Source organism: Lichenostomus cassidix, chromosome 3 (genome assembly GCF_008360975.1).
Source record: "Lichenostomus cassidix isolate B80296 chromosome 3, HeHo_3.0, whole genome shotgun sequence".
NCBI lineage: Eukaryota > Metazoa > Chordata > Aves > Passeriformes > Meliphagidae > Lichenostomus > Lichenostomus cassidix.
This window is the reverse complement of record NC_139483.1, coordinates 32193396-32211348: the sequence shown is the minus strand read 5'-3', so window position 1 is coordinate 32211348 and position 17953 is coordinate 32193396. Positions and strand designations below refer to the sequence as shown.

The 17953-nt window shown below is 36.6% G+C and overlaps 1 protein-coding gene across 3 annotated transcripts in view; it reads left to right on the top strand.

Annotated features, from left to right (window-relative positions):
- SMYD3 (SET and MYND domain containing 3) overlaps positions 1 to 17953 on the top strand; it is a 383946-nt gene that overhangs the window by 288645 nt on the left and 77348 nt on the right. For all 3 annotated transcript variants that reach the window (XM_085055185.1, XM_085055183.1, XM_085055184.1), the window contains exons 6-7: positions 14760 to 14827; positions 17005 to 17107. In XM_085055185.1, the coding sequence (XP_084911311.1) occupies positions 14760 to 14827; positions 17005 to 17107 (171 nt within the window). The remainder of the gene's footprint in view (positions 1 to 14759; positions 14828 to 17004; positions 17108 to 17953) is intronic.

The window sequence follows — 17953 nt, the reverse complement described above, 5'->3', positions numbered from 1 at the left end:
TGTTTTGACTAAAACATCCCTTGTTCTCTTCCCTCATGCTGATTCTAATGTAGCTCTCCTAAAGCCCAGTCAGCTTTCCTGGCCTTTGCTGTTGTTATCCAGTCTTAGGGAAGTATTGTGATACAGATCATCATTTAGTTATCAAGACTCTGTTCTTCACTTGGTTTCTCACTTCAACATTTCCTCTAGTAAAAGACTTCTGCATTCATTTAATTAAATATTGTCAAGTACTACTCAGTGACATATCTATTAATAAGCAGCATTTTAAAAAGCCACCTTGCACAGCTGTAATTGTCTTCTTCCCATCTCATGCACAGATCCTGGGATTGGTGCTGGCTCTTCTGCCTTCTAAATCCTCCCAATGGCCAGATTCTGCATGAAAACCATATGTATATTCAAGAATAAATAAATTTAAGGCTAGCATTTCCTTTCTTCCAGTAGTCCCACTGAAGGGACTTCAGACACAGTAAGCCATATAACACAATTAATTATAACTGGAGTAGCAATATTCAAGTGAATGGACGAATGATTCATGGGGCTTGGATTGCAAGGTGACTTACTGAGGTGGGTAAGAAATGGCAGCAGTAACCTGTGTACCACCTTTTTGAGGTTCTTGAGAAAGCTCAGCTGAGAACAAAACTTCTCTGTTAGTGCTTTCATGAGTAGGGCCTCTTTCTAAAACAAGAGCAAAGCATGGAGATTTATTTCTCCATCATCAAATGACTGAGTAGTTCGTACAAAGTTAGCTGACAATCTGAACCAGTTTACTTGTAAAGCAGCAGAAGAGAATAATTATGTGGTCAGGGTGTCAGTACTCATTTGTTCAATCATTCCTACAATAAGACAGTTGACAGTGCAATATCCATGTGAGAGATGCTGCCCAGGAGAGAAGGTGTCAGTGGAGGTACCCCAGTATTTCTTCAGCCCCTTTCCAAGGCAAGGCATATGATTTATTTAGCCCCAGTTGTCCCACTGATATTAACTCCTTGGTTAAGAAAAGACAGATTTTTTTTTAATTGGTGTGGCTTGGAGCCAGGGACCTTGAGATCCATGAGCAGGTGAAGCTTCAGCTTCACAGGGTTGAATTCAGCCCTGCATTTCTGTACAGAGGCAAAAACTGCTGCTGGCCATTGGTTGGCACGCTGACACCTTCAAGATCACACCAGCAGGGACTTACAGGCAAATACTGTGTCTGAGCTGGATTGCTGCTTAGAATTACTGAGTGAATTAAGTTGTGCAATAATTTTAAAAAAACCCTCTATCTTTACCTATATTCTGTTGCAGTCTGTATATTGTAACACATCTGAGCTGCTGGTGGAGGAAATTAAGCACCATTATTCTTGACTGGTATTTTGCCAGATTCTCTCCTTCACACTCTATCCACAAACTGTTAATAAGTGATAATTAAGAAGCAAGTTATCTGTTTGATCTTGGTTTTGAATACATCATCTCATGTAGTTTTGGGCTCTATTTTATTTGTCTTTCTTAATTCAGTTATTTTATAATATTTGTTACTTTTTCTTCTCCTGCTTATCTTCTTTGTTAAAAATCATGGACATGTAACTCAAAGTTTGGAGATGTAGTTTGGAGAAACAGATGTAGAAGTCTAAATTTCATGCTAAAGGATAATTTTCACATATTTGGTTTCAATATTTTACACAATCTGAACGACATATTTGAATGATCCATCAAGTAGTAATAGCTCAATAGATTCTTCGATGTGGTGCTGTGACAGTGAGCATGAAATGCTAAAAAAGTAATAGCAGTGGTTTAAGATAAGAACTTCATTCACACCATAGTAAGAGCTTTGCCAATGAAAATGGGCACCTGCTTTAGCTTCACCGAGGAGGTGAGGCTACTGACTGTACATTGAAAAAACAGTTGGACTCAGTCTGGGAAGACTGACCACAAAGGCTAGATCGCGATTCAAACTTTCAAAATGTTTTGCATTTTCGTTAGGATTAAAAACAATTGAACAACCCCAAAACCAAAACAAAAAAACAAACAAAAAAGAACAACAAAAACCCAACCGCCCCAGAAAAAACAAGGAAAAAACCCAAAAAATCAAACAAACAGAAACCAAACAAAAATAAAACCCCACAAAAACAAACAAAAAACCCTGAAACAAACAAAACACCCAAAAAACAAACTTAAAAATGAAAAAAAAAAACCCAAAACAGCAACAAACAAAAAATGCACAAAACCCACAACCAAACCAAAACCAGGGAAGTATTTGGGCTTTGAAAGCTTGATATTTTATATTCTTGTTATAAGACCTAAATTTTAAAATTTCACAGAGCTGATTTATGTTTTATATGAATGGCCAAAAGTAGCAAAACATGTGAAATACTTAAAAGATACATTTTAGCTGTAACTTAAATGGGAATCAATGGAACAAATTACTCCTTTCTGTCATAACATGTAAACAAGAGAATTATTTCCACATTGGTGGAAAAAGGAATGAATGTACTTTGTTCTCATATGGCTCTCATAACAAAAACTAAAAATGAAAACTTACCTAGTGTGATTCTGTAATTTAGTTTTAAATTCTTATTGTATCATGAAAGATTCCTTCGGGTGAAATGTTTTGGTTTCAGAATTACTTTGTAGTTTTACCTTATTCTATTCATGAAAGTATAACAATTTAAAAGTAAAATTTTCATATACCGCCAAATCAAATGAGAGACAAGTCATAAATGAAAGAATATTTTAAAATAATCATAACCAATTACTCAATTTTAAGGGTCTTAATTCATGACAGAAGAATGTATTTTGTCATGTAGGTTTTTGGCATGATGTTAGTGTAGAAACCAGCATGAACATAAGGAGGGGAATCAGTATCATAAACTGTAGGAGAAATGCAACAATAGATTTGAATAACCTCGTGCCTTGTGGTTCATAATTCTGATCCAATTTTGCACTTTCTTTAGTTCTGTGATGGTTACAAGAGAGCTTTGTGGTGTAAATTTGAAGTTTTCATTTGGAGGCGGGGTGAGAAATTTGCTAGGATCCACTAGTGTTTTTCTGACCAACAATGATTATGTTCTGTACTGTCAACCTGCATTTTGTCAGATGTAATAGAAATGCCAGCTGGTCATCATTGCTTGCTGAATTCAGTTTTCTAGCTGGGTTGTTTGTCTTGAGTACATGTAAAGATCAGGTTTGCACAAAATGGAGAAAAAAGCTCAAAATAAGGAGTATGAAAACTCCTTACGCCGGTAATAACAATTTCCTGAGAGTGAATCTGCATATCAGAAAAAAATACCATGAAACACTAGGAGAGTGTTGTGATCCAAAGAGGTATTTTGTAAATATTTTGTTAGTTTTGTAAATCCATCACAGCTCTCTCAGCCATCTTTCTCCCTTGGAATATATAACCTAAGACCATTGTAATTTTCTCTGGAGTGTATGTTGGGACTTTGAAATATAGAGGTCATGTTCTTAAAGTTTCTGATATCATGAATCTAGGTTATGAAAACTATTCACTTAACTTTAAAATTGTAACATAAAGAAAACTGAATGAAACCATCAGCTTTCCAGGGTACATTATGGTAATTACTCTCCTGATCTTGCATACGTAAGGGAGATGATACACCTTTTCCTGTAAAGAAACTCTGATACTTGTTCACAGGCAAAAGCGTCACTTTCCCAAGAAAAAGTGTATTGTTATGGCAGTGAATGGCACTTTTTAAATGGCAATATGTCATTTGGGTACTGGGAAAACAAAAGCATTTTTGAGAAATACAAAGTTTCTGTGCCTTTTAAGGTATCTCAACTAGGGGGAAAAATTGGGGAAAAATAGATGTTATTTTTAAAAATATTTACTCAACTTTCAAGTTTCACTGTTCAGGCTATCTAATGATGTCACATCTACTGTCTGGTTTGGCTTTTTTTAAATCTCTATTTTTATTTTATTATTTAATATCAACATGGGACATTTGTGGTGAAGAACTTATGTTAGGAATTAAGCAAATCAAAGTTTGCAAACGTTTAATGTCAAGGATTTGTTTTGTCTGAAAGGTACAGAATTTTAGCCACGTGGAATTAGATCACCCAATTTCAGTGCTCAGAGAAATTTTATTCCAAGTTCAACTTATGAACTTCCTTTCTACCTGGTGGTTGTTTTGTGTAACTCATCTGGTGCCACTGAAGTCACTGCCAATTTCACTACATTAAAATAATTGCAAATTTTGTGCTCTTATTCATGCTGCAAAAAAACTATGAAGTTTAGATAAAGAGAAATGAACAGTGAGTGGATCATTTGGTTTCAAGCTTATTTGTATAAAAGTATATCCTTTATCAATTAATAGTTGCTAAAAGCATGTTTTTGAGAAGTTGACAGATTCTGTTCCTGACTGTTAGATTTAGTTCATCTTGTAGAGGTGGGGAAAGCCCTGTTCATCAAAGAAATGCTCTTAGGAGGCTTCTTTGCTGCTGAGTTTGTGGAAGGGCAAAGGTGAAAGAGCAGGGAGAAAATTCTTTTGCTAACACAAGTATTTCTTGTAGACAGCAATTACATACAGGTCTGTGAACTTTAGTTAGCTACCCACAAGCATTTGAACTGTGAGCTCAATGTAGTGTTTGTATAACCTTCCTTTATTTCCAAGATATCTGGTAGAGACTTTTTAAAATTAAATACTTTTTTTTTTTCTGTTACAAGTGAAAGATCAAATAATGCAATTATTTGACCATTTTCTCACCAATTTACAGTCTGTATACCCTAAGAGAGTTCATTAAGTAGGAAGCATACACAGGAGTTCAGCTTTTTTGTGACTTTTTCTGCAAGCTATGATTCTTGCTGTGCTACTCTATATTTAATTATTTTACAGTTCTTTTATCAACTCATTGCTAGATGTTCCTCGACTCAGAGTTCTCTGTTTGAGCTTAATTTGGAGTAAATTGTTACATTTTCTTTTCTCTGTGGCTCCTTCCCAAATGAAAGTGTTGCTTAATGCTGCCTCTAAGCATTGTGGGTTTTTTCCTATATAGTAATAGTGTATAGTAACAAAGCAGAAAATCTGTATAATGGCTACATCTAATCTGGTACAATAAAGAAAAATACTACTTCAAAGGAAAATGTATTCTATTCACTTGTAGGCAGAACAATATGCTGGGAATTTTTTGTTTTGTTGAAGTAATAAACTTCTGCTAAGGAATTCTGATGGATGGGATGGTGTTCCTGGACACTTGTTTCTGGAATACAGGCATTGTGTGTTCTGCAAGCCTTGTTCCCATATAACCATACAATATATCTATATGGTTCCTTTTCTTGGCATAAAAACCACTTGTTTTCTACTAATATTTTCTAAAGTTACAAAGGAATCCGAGCAAAATATGAATAGGATTTCCTATAACTCAGTATCAACTATTCAATAGTTTCTGATTGGAGCAGGTTGTAGCTTCCAGAGCCTTTCAAGAAAAGTCCCTTCCCCTAGCCTGAGAAATGCAGCTCTGCAATGTTCTGATTTACATCCTGGGAGGCACATGCACCCTGTGGTGCAAAGGAGAGCAGGACTACAGAGCAGGATTGAGGATTTTTCTGACCTAACTCCTGTCACTTCCCAGTATGGGAATAACACACAATGGCACCAAATTGTCTTTGGTATTGTTAGATGTCATGGACTGACTATGGTTTGTCATCAAATAGGATTGTCCAGGAATGTTGGACTGGCACTGGGGAATGAAAAAATTAGTAGCATCAGCATGAAATCTGTACCTCACTGTAACTGGATGTGTATGTACTGTGTTGAGATGTGTCCAGTGTTGTGAAATTCCAAAAACTGAATTACTTCAACTGTTTCCAGATCATAGCAATGTTTGTAATTACCCAAAAATAGAGAGATATAAGAGAAATGCTGGCTGGAAACACTTGGGGACTTGATTTTTCAGAGGTACTAAGAATGCACACATCCTGTAGAAATCCAAGAACTCATTGAATACTGAGTGCTTGAGTTATACAGGCCTTAAATTTATTGGTTTAGCTTTAATTTGTTCTATGCATCACATCGCATCGCATCACACCCCATCTTTAGGTTAAATACTATTAAACTGTTGTATTTTGTACTTATATTGAGTTTGACTTATATATTTGACTTACATATTCTGTCTTACCATATCCTGCTGTTTCCTGATACAGGCATATTCACCCTTCTGTGCCAATGCACATGCTTAGAGCACAGTTTTCTCTTTCAGTCAGGAAGAGGAGGTCTGGATTTAACAACCTACTCAGTGCCTTCAATAGGCCACTACCCTTTTCCCCCCAAAGACCTCTCATTAAGGCAATTAGCTCAGTATTTCAGAGTTTCAGAATTGAAGACATAGTGAGCTTTTGTTTCACAGTTTTATTTTGTCCTGTTAAACTTCTAATTGCCACCTGGACTTGATATATTTGATGAATACCAGCTGGTACTCCACTCCTTTTTACTGTCCCTGGGCAGCTCTAGCCTGCCTCAGACAGATCACCTGCTATGGAACAGGAGCGTCAGTCATTGTGTCTGACAGCACTGCTCATATAGTGCCTGTGAAAGGAAGGTCTAAGAGTGAGCTAAAAAGCATTTTGCAGATATATGCTAACCAAGTGTTTAAAAACTTGAAAAGGACTGTATTTGGTTTAAGATATTCTACACTGGCATTTTGTGCACAACTCGTATAATTTTCAAATTATGCTTTTACACATAATTTAAATGACCTGCTCTTAGAAGATGTTTGACTGCCAACTATCTGGAAGAACATAGTGCATGATTCCTATTGTCTTACTGATTTCCAGACACCTTTAGTGGGAAGAAAGGGGTTTATATCATTAAAGGAGATGAATTTGCCAAAGGAAATGTTTGATGCACTGATTTTTAGAAATGGTAATGTCATCTAGCTTGAATTATAGGAATAGGTTGGGAAATAAACAATATCTAAATAACTTTTCTTTTTCTTTATTGATATGATAAAAAGAACAATACTTACTCCTTTTCATACAACTGTATTTCAAGAGAAAAGCAGTAGAGTTTATTTATAGGGAAAAAAGGTAAGAAAAATGGAAGGAACTGGCAGTGGTATCAGTGTTCTTTTGGGCCTCCATTGCAAATATTGTAAGAGCCTGAAATTTTGTCTCGTTAGTACAAAACAAAGCAGGTTTTGGTTAGCCTGGCTTGTCAGTGATCATGGACACAGGCAAGTTGTCAGTGTTATATGCTTCCATATGGGGTTTCTATGTATTTTCATCTGTTTTAGGTTGTAACTCAAATAGCAAAGTGAGACTAGCGCTTCCTCAAAAACCTCATGCTGCATATAAAAATCTGAAAAAAGTGTACTTTTTCCTAAAAAAATGGTTTCCATGTTTCTAAATTAATCAAGTTTAATGGTTTTTGTTGCCCATTTCAGAAGAAGCCTCAAAATAAAGCCTTTTATTTACACTTGTTTAAGTTCTTAAGATTTAAAAGTACTCATTTCATGCCATTACATATTGGAAATGATGTTTCCTTTTTTCTACCCTTTTTGAAATTCTCTTCAAACATTCTCAGCTTTTGTACTTTCAGAAATTTCCTGTTGAAAACAATTTTAAAATGATGGTGTGAAAAAGGTTTTTCCCAGTTTTTTATATTCCCCCTCATTCCCTATCCCCTCCCCCCAGTAGAAAAGCTACTGTTGTGCAATAATTAAAGAGTGAGGAAGAGAAAAGGAAAAAGAGGCAAAAATTCCACTAAGCCAAACAACCAAATCCAAAAACTTATGGCTGAAGAACTTCAAGTGGTAAATATGCTTGAAGGTCTAGGTTAGCAAGCATCTCCAAAAGGAATAACAAGTATATTGCCTCTGGGATAATAAAGCCATCAAACACTGAAATATTTTGGTTAGAGTTCCTTTCACCTATCTTGAACTGCCTAGCAATTCGGCATGAGGAAATCATCTGGGTAATGGAAAGAGGTGGCATATAGTACTTTATTCCACCTGTATTATTAGCTGAATTTATGTAAGAGTAATTCATTAATGTTTTGCTTTTGCCTATGTAATTTTCATACAAGCATCCATAGCTGATTCTCACGCTACTTATCTGTACTAAGTTCAACTTTTTTTTATATATATATATACCATTACAAAGCATGTAAACAGCTATCTGTAACAAAATAGGCAAGACAAACACAAAGTCAGTTAATGACTCCTGGATTCCCATGAAGTTTGATCCCATTCATAAACAAGCAGTGTGTTTTCAATAAGTGGCTGTTGAAATCAAGTTAATAACTCTGCCCCATTTCACAGGAGTGGAGTTACCAGTAGGAAAATGAGGATGAAGAGAAGGATGTCATGCTTCTACTCCACTCCAATTAATAATGCCAAATGCTGCAAGCATACTGTAATATGATCCATTAGTGACTTTGCAGCTCCCACTCTTCAGTTCTGCTCCAGAAACAGATGCATTTCTTTTCTGTTCCAAAAAGCAGGAATAATAATAACATTCGCAGAGCTGGGTAAAAGCTGAAATTTCACCAAGGGGAACATGAGACTTGCTGACTGTTGTCAGAGGAGAAACTTGTGAAAAGGTTGAGACAGGTTGCACAAAACTTTTAATGGGAATCCTACAAAATTTCAAGATATTTTGTTTTATGCTATGAGTGCAATAATGTTGCATGTTTCAAGCTTTACCTTTTCAAGTCCAGGTTTGTAACTACATGTTGCACACACATTTAAAAAAAAAAAAAATGTGCCGATAGCAAACATAACATTTGTCCTAGTAATGATGACTTTGAAATTCTTAGTAATCAAATATATTTAGCTGCATAGCTAAATATTTTTATTTGAAAGATTGGAGAAGTATGTGTGGGATTGAGAGGAGGTAATTTACCATGACCTATTTTCATTCCATTTCAATCAAAATTGCACCACTTAGCTGAGTACCATAAAGGGATGCCTGAAGCACACTTGCACTAAATTATCTGTTAATGTCAGACCAAATTTCTGGTCTCCTGTCTTGTATGTGGTGACAGCCTATCTGCAAGGGATACCTGTGTTCTGCGCACTCATCAGAAAACTTCATGTGCTAGGACAGCAAAAAAGGCCTGAAATATTGTTAGTTGATGTGAAGAAAGATGTCCAAAGGCTAGGATGAAGAACTAAGAAAGTATTTGGAAATGCACATCTTTGTTGTAGCTAGGCCTGAACTAATGGTAGGCTTTAATTCAGCCAAAATGTTGATGCTTTGGCACAAGAGATTAATGGGAAGTCTTTGAAAAAAAGCTGAATACTTGTGAATTCAGTCAAGGTGTTAAATAAATTCTTCAAATTTCAGGGGTTTGCAACATACTTTGGCTTCTGAGCAAATATCATAAACAGTGAACTACTTGTGCCGTTTATGTAGTCTGGAAATCTAAATAACAAAACTTCCCCTAAGTTCTTCTGATATGTTTTGATTTCTGTCTGGAAGCATTTGGACAACACTCTTGGGCTCATGGTGTGACTCTTGGGGATGATCCTGTGCAGGGCCAGGAGTTGGACTCAGTGATCCTTGTGGGTTGCTTACAGGTCAGCTTATTCTGTGATTCTGTCAAAACACTGAAGTACCTTCTTTTTCCTTTTTTTCCCCCTTCAGTTATTTTCTTCTTTGTGATGTCTCCTTCATCTCATTTTGATTTTGTGGCTTCTATGGAAGCCAGTAAGTAAGTTCTAGGTTGCATGCAATGTAGAATTGAATTTTAAGTTCCTGATTTAGTGAAAGGATGTAAGCATGTGTATGTAAGGCACAAAGGTCTAGTTTTCAAATGTGCCTTGTTACAGGGCTCCTTTCAGCACAGCATTTGGGTAGCAGATGGCTTCCCACCATGGACAGAGCTGAGATTTCAGAGCAAGAAGCTCTGAATGGAAAGCCTGGGTGTCCTGGGCTGTGGGCACAAGCAGTTGAGTGAAGTACACTGAAAACAGGGGCTTGACAAGTCTGTCACTGCTGTGGCATACTGTGCATTTACGGTTTAGCACTGTTGCTCTAGTGCTCCATGTGCCAAATGAACTCATTAGCAAATTTGAGATCTATCAGCCATCTGTGCCTGTTATTTGTTCGTCCTCGAGTGGGAAAGAGCTATCACTGCAGAGCTGTAGTGGGATGTGGTGGCTCTAGAAGGTCTCTGGGGTATGCCTTGGTCATTTGAGTTAATGTGCTCTTCACATAGCATTTACTGCTCGTCCCTTCCTCCTGGAAAAATGGTTGCGTCTCCTGAGAAGCCTGTTAACATGAAAACTCACTGCAGTATCCTTTGTTAAATATTTGGCCATGACCAGCAATACCCAGGCAGCTTTGGTGTGAATGAGAAACTTAACAATCCATGAAAGGCCATTTTTTATATCTTTTTAATTTACATTACATTGGGTTCATAAATTAGGGGGTAAAAGGTTTAGTTATGGCTTTCTTCCTGGTGGTGGATTAGTATACACCAGCTGTAACACACCATTTACAGAGATGGCTGGAGTCATTGTATAACAGAGCTGAAAATTATATTGACCCTATCCATGCAATATACCCTTTGGAAGTCTTTGGGAGGGCTTTTTACATGTGTTGTAAGAGCTGCCTCACTGTGTTGCAGTAACAGGAACACGTGGAGACAAAATGATTGATTATTAGCCCTGGTCTTTGTAATTTGATCAGTGCAGCAAGTGTTAGCCAATAATGATTTGTTTTCTTTCCCTTGCTCCCTTATTGACGTGTTTCATTGTCTGAGTGTCTGAAATTCCAAATCTGGAATGTCCTGCTAGCAAGTCTAACACTGCTTTAATTAACCCAAAGGTAAATCCTTAGTGTAAAGCTGTATGAATGAGGTCTGAACTAAAATCAAATTCAAATCATTATGTTGCGAAACGGAAGCCTCTGTACTCTGCCAAATGCAAACACTGAAATAAATCATGGCTCTTCACTAAACTGTGACTCTGGCACTGACAGAGATTGCTCAGACAGTAGCTCTAGACACCTTGAGAACAGTGACCTCTTTACAGGGTAAATTTATGGAGTTTTCATTAGTCACTCAGAGAGGAAATAAAATTTCACAGGTTGCAATAATTTTGTTTGATGATAAGGTATGCATGAGAGTATTGGCCAGTCAGTAAAGTTGGTTTGTTCATTGTGTGTTTACCAGTCTAGGAGAGATTATGTCTTCTACTTATGTTACCTTACTGAGTACAGGATACTTCTCTAAAATATGTTCAGCCTCAAAAGAACAAATCCTTTTATTTAGTTCAGTCAGTTTATATAATATTGTTGGTGGTTTGAAATACCAGCTCCTTTTAAATGAGCTTGCAGGATTTATTGCCATAGAGCCAACCCAAACACTGCAAACTGATTCTATAAACTGTTAGGGAGCTCTGTGGCCGATCAGGCTATGATGATGAATCTTGATAGCTCTAGAATATTTTTAGGTTCTGCATTAAGGAGGCTTGAAAAGTTTGTGACTCCCCCCTGAGAATTTTCCCTTGGTTCTCATGCTGGGAGATGTGTTTTTTCAGAAATTTTAGGAATGGCAAGGAATTTATCTTTGCACTTTGAAGTTCTGAAATATGTGGCAATTCTCTTTATTTGTGAATATAACAAACTCTGTGAGTACTTGATTGTGTTTCTGTATGTACATATGCTGTGCTTTGTAGCTGGATAGAGAGGAATTTTTAGAGGAATCACAAGGGACAGGCACAAATTAAATTACTGAGATAAATGATTCTGCAGGAGTTAAGATGACAAGGGACATGCCTTTGTATGGAAGAACATAGTTATTGAAGTACTCAATTGCCAAGAATTGTTTATTTTTCTTATTTTAAAATCTTCGATCACACAGAATCAGAACCAGGTTGTAATATAAGAAATAAGGATCAGTTAAGGCAGAAAAAAGAAAGCACAAGGTAACCATGAAACTTGAAAGAGTTACTGTGATGCATGAGAAAAACATGTGTTTTGCCTTGGGTTTATGTGTTAGGTATTTCTTCCCCTAGAAACAGAGTTAGTTAACTTCCAGTCCCAGTAGGCTTTGATCTGTAAACAATTGCCTCAGGAACAAGCAGCATACTCATGCTCTCCTGCAGCGATGTTGGATACTCCAGATTTAGCTGTTATTTGAGCTACATATGTGAATTTTGGGAAGCTGATTTTTCTTTGGGCGTTCTGTGAAAAAAATGCCTTCTTCCTTTTCTTTCTTCAGAGTTGTGGTCTACATCATCAGCTGGTGTTTTGAAATCTCATAACTCCCCTTGATAAAACTGATCTTTAACTCAGATTTGAAACATCCTAAAAGGTTATGTAGTGGTAATTCGGCAGATTTTTAGAAACTTTGTAACAAATCTAATAGAGAACAAAAAGCCCAACCATATACTCAGGTGACAGACTATGAATATTTCATATTTTACACCTGTTGCAAGCTGCTAACTGTCTATGAAGGTTTATCAGTATAACAGAATTTTTCTCACACTGTAAATGGTGAGATCTTCCTCCTCTCACCACCTTAACCTCAGTTCCTCTCTCTATTCTTGCTGAGCACAGAAAGCAGCCATGACTAATTTTACTATCTGTAGTAGACACTGTATGTGTACAGTTGGTTTTTTCAATGCCTGAGTTTAAAAGGGGAGAAAGATTGTCTCCTGGGAGGTTAAAGAAACCTCAGAACATCTGACACTTCTTATAGCTGTGGTAGGATTGTGCACTGAATCATATAGCTCAGAATTCATGGGACAAGTTAGGCTTCGGCCTGTGTTTATGTGTTAAATACTTCTTTTTAGATCTGGCCCTGTATATGTCTGATTCCCAGTATTATATTCCAAACTGCAAATAATTAGAAACTAGATGGCATTTCACTACCCTGCTGTGATATTGAGATGCACCTGCCTACTGGGAAAATATCTAAGAGAGGTTAAAAATTGCCTCACATTGAACTACTATTGAAAGTAGCTCTTCATGTCTGAATCTCAGCTTGTTCATTTGTCTCAAATTTTTCTTTGCATGTATCCTGGTATAAAAAACTGATGCATGTTTCAAAAAGGAAAAAGTAAACTATTGGACTTCTGTGTGTAAAACTTTTCACATAATAGAATGCATTACTTTAATAGAAAATGATGAAACAGTCTCTCTAACTCCACAGTGATCAAAATTCAATATTATTAATATAAATTTGTTATGGTAATAATAAAAGATTTGCAAGAAAGAGGATTTCATTTGTTTCTAAGAGGTGTTTGACCTCTGCTACTTTATGATCTGTTAGAGCCAGCTTTCTTCCTGTTTTACCTGGAAGGCATTATTTTTTCAATAAATACCAAAATTAAGTCAATATTTTTAGAACCAGAATAATTGCCACTTGAAATAGACTAATCTTTGCTCAGAAGTTGTCTGACACTTTATATCCAGTGTCAGCAGGAAACAAATAATTAAGATGTATGATTTTGGTAATTGATAGGGAAGATTTGAATGGGTTACATAAATAATAGACTAATCAAAGTATTGTTTAACCGTTTACAAAAAATGCATGCCCTACTGCATGTACATTTATTTAAATTAATGTTGCTGTCAGAATTTATGAGAAATTTTGAAAGAGGATTTCATTTTCACCTTATGGTTAATGCTCTCATAAATAATAATTTGTCAATTTATAGCATAAGTTGTACTATTAAATTGTTCAGCATACCTCTTTAAAACATAGATGTGCGTTTACTGTTTTGGACAATTACTCTATGGATAAAACTGCAACTTTCAAATCTAATTTCCATGTCTGCCAAATCCTGCTCTTACTCATTTTCTGTTCTAATGAGTATTAATGATATTAATAATCTAATGCTATGCAGAAGAGATCTCGGATTTTTCTTGTATATGCAGTATCATGCAGCATTTTTCTAAATAAGATCTTAGTGAGTTATTGATAACTGACCAACATATCTAAAATATAAATGTAAAAAACCTCCAAAACCACCTCTTCTCCAGAAATCAAATACTTATAAAATACATTCACAATTGCATTCTGTTTTTTTGTTTAAGCCCATAGAAGTTATATTTGTTAATCATTTACTAAACATTGATATATCTTGAACACCAAAACACTTCAGTCTGACAGTTTGGGGTAGGACTATATCTGCTTGTAGACATCTTCCATTCTTCCCCATTCTTTTCTAAAACCACTTTAATTCTGTATAATTGTATGAAGGAAGAATACTCTTACAATCTAATATTTTAAATTAAAGAAAAGGTTCCCTTTCTTGGCAATTTGAATATGCTTTGTTGTCGTATCTTCTGCATGCAAACCAAAATACCTATTATGTGAAAGACACATTATTGCAGAGTCTTTGCATTTATTTGTGCCCACATCAAAACTGTCCCATATATATTCTTTGGGCTCCACTGCTACTCATTAAAAGGTGCTGTGACAGCCTGGCAGCAGCAGAGTCCCTGCATGGGAACAGCCACTCTTTTTATCGGTAGTCACTACTGTCTGTTAGGTTGTTTCTGGGCTGAGATTCTCAGACTCTGTGTAGAGTGGCTTTTTTCCTTCTCGTGACAGGAAAGTAGGGCCTCTGCATGTGTTTGACCCCACATTTTTGCAGGATACTAATATTTCTGCTTTTAATTGACAGCAGTTTTACAGGAGAGTGTGTCCCAGATGTGATTGCTCTAAAATGAAAGAGCACCAGTGTTGGGCTTGAATGTTTCCCATCCAATTACCATTTGCCCCTTCATTTTATTTTGGAAGGTTTTTTTCACTTGAGTATGGGTTTTCCAAATGATTCTGGTAATCCTGGATTTTTTTCCCTTGTTTTTACAGGTGACCTGTAACTGTTTCACCATCAGTAATGGAGAGATGCAGGATGTTGGTGTTGGCCTCTATCCCAGGTACTGTGGACACTGTTTCATTCACAGGCAAAATCTGTTATATTTTTTTTTCCTTTTTTCCAAGGTAGCTGTAAGGGCCATCAAAGCAGCAGGTAACATGTCTAATTGAAAAACTGGGAAATGGAAATAAATTAAAGGAGAGTAAAAAATATGATCTAGTTGAAAACATTCTTAATAGTCCTGATTATAGCATCAAAACAGTTTAAAGAGTATACACCTTTATATTTTATTTTTAATAGATTTTTTGATAGCTGTTAATATTTGAATTTCTTATTATTAAATAGAATTAGTAACCTGTAATCATAAATATGGAAAATTAGTATGTATAGTTTAAAATTACATTTTACCATCTATTTTTTTTTTTTTTAATGCATGGTTGAATTATGTTTGTCAGAACCTCAGTGGGCCTGTCACTGTTGTTTCTTTTCCTACAAATGTCATATGTAAGATTTGACTAAGGACAAATCTTGAGGCCTGCCTTGTAGTAAAGATAAGGGAAAGGTGGTTAGGAGGACATGGGAATTAGTGTAATGAAAAATGTAAAATAGTCATTTGATTTTGTAATGGAATGAAAATAATACTTGAGAAAAATGAAATAATATTTTTGAGCATTATTATTAGGAAAATGTTTGCTTTTTGTTGAAAAAAGCCCTTAACTGTGAAGAAAGTGTCTGTCTATGTTCATTGATAATGCACAGCCAAGGGATGCAGGAGACTCTTTTCCAAGTCACTTCAGAGCAGTTTGAGTTTGCTAAAAAAGCTGGGAAAATTGTCATCTTAAATCTGTGGTTTGCAAGTCCTAGGCAAATGTCCTTCCAGATGAATTCATATGTTTCCAGAGGAAATTGTCATCAAACCCACTAGTGTCTGCATGAGATGAAATTTAATTAAAAATTCTTTATTTAGCCTTATTAAGAGGTTGTATATTTTTGTATGGCTTGATAGCTTCAGCATCACAATACATTTTAAAATAGGCAAAATCCTATGGTCCTGCTGTGCATCACCTTGCCAGCAGCTTTGGGAGTATGCCCAGTGATCTCACAATAAGTGTAATGGATACTCTCCCAGCGGGCTCTTGAGGAGATGAACCACAGATATTTTATTAGGCCAGAAGGGATATCAAAAGAGTTAGGCCCCTGTTGACATGTCCTTTAAGATTCAAAAAACTAAATAACATGGTTTGGTGCAGGGCTCTGACCCTCAGCAACATCCTCTGTTTTGCCAACAACAGTTGGGATTTTGAGTTGCTGACTCAGGCAGACGAGGAAAGCAAATAAATGCAGCCAGGAGCTGGATGAGCCAAAAATTCTTCTTCCAGGCTGATAATGCCAGAATTATTCTTTCAACGGGTCATTCCCATAGGGAAAGAACCATCGACCCCACTTCTGCTACAGCAGAAGTGTTTGCCTGGCAAAGTCAGTTGTTTCTCAGCTAAGGAAACGTGTGACTCAAAAGTACATAGCAGATGTTGTTAACATCCTCCTTCAGACACAGGGCAGGGTGTGTTTGTGCAGTGTGTGTGTCTTGAGGGTGGCAGCAGCTCCCAAATGAGCTGTGCTGCTCCAGCTGTCACATGCCACAGGAACAGAGGCTGGACCAAAATATGTGTAAAACGGAGGCAATGGCCATGTTTCTTCTTTCAACTCTGTGCATCAGGTTCTGTGGCTTTGGGGCATGGTATATTCCATTTTCTGCTGATATGAAATACAGGTTGATTGTTGGCCCCTTGGAGCTGTGGTTGCAATGACAGTCAGTAATCAATAAGGTTAGTGCCCTGAAACTGAGCAGGAGCAGCAGAAATATAACTCAGTCCCTCGTGCTCTGAGCTGTCCAGGTTACCTTGTTCTCCACTTTGCCCTGTCCCCTGAATCAGGGCTCTCAGAGAGTCACTGGGAGGGCACGGCCTTCCTCCTGCCCTTAATACACAAAAGGCAGAAACACATGAAGAGATCCAAGCATGGCTCCTATTAGTAACGAATATAAATCTTCTAAGCATTAATTTTCCTCCCCTAACCAAGAGCAGCTGATTTAACAGGGATTTTATTTGTTTCATAACTTAATTGCTTGATACCTCAGATGTAATCACGTTAGCTACTTTCAAAAGATTAAAGAGAAATGGCAGCGGAGACTCCTCTGATAAGTTTTTTCTTTCTTCCCCCCTCTACCACCCCTCGCAGCATGTCTTTACTGAACCACAGCTGTGACCCAAACTGTGTGATCGTTTTTGAAGGATACCAGCTTTTACTTCACTCTGTCCGAGAGATCCAGATTGGTGAAGAGGTAATTAACTTGTCCTCCCTTCCATCACAGACACCTGCAACAATGACATCTCCCTAAATAAATTCCAGACTGCTGGGCCACCAGCTTAATATTTTGATGATATATTGATGCCACTTTCTAGCACATAGCTATCAGGGGGAAAATGATAAATAGAATCATCTCTTCACACTGCCTGGGCCCCATAATCATTACTTCTCATAAATCACTGGCAGTCTTGATAAATTCTTGTTCCTCCTTTCCTCCTCTAGGCACTTCATTTTGTTTGTATTTGAGTGTCTTTACCCTGACGGAAACACTTACTATATTTCTGAGTGGAATGCAGTGTTCACTAAGTCATTGCAACAATAAGCATTTGTCAGGCTGCAACCATGCAGTTCTAGTAAATCTTTCATTGACAGTGAAAGCAGCAAAACAAGGTTTGTTTTCTTATCCATTTCACTATGAAAGAGTTCAAAATATCTTTTTCAAGAGATTTCTGATTTGATCTAAGGTATTCTCTACTTTATTTTTACAACAGCACTTGTATTCATTTGAAAATAAGCATTTGTGGCTAGAAGTAATTTCAAAGTAAATGTGTTTAGCAACGATGCAGTATTGCATTTGCTTAATAAGACCTGAAAAGAGGTGTGTGCATATTTGTAACTTTAGGTGCAGCAATGACCTACACAGTCCTAGCTGTTGGTCATTTCAAAATCATAACCTAATGTAAATATGGTTCATGCCTTTTCTTGAAACTCTGGAAATATGAAGACCATACACATATTTTAATTTAGACATTGTATTTATTTTCCTACCTATGAAGTTTTTTCTTTTTCAGTGTATCATTTCTCAAAGATAGTAGGTTAT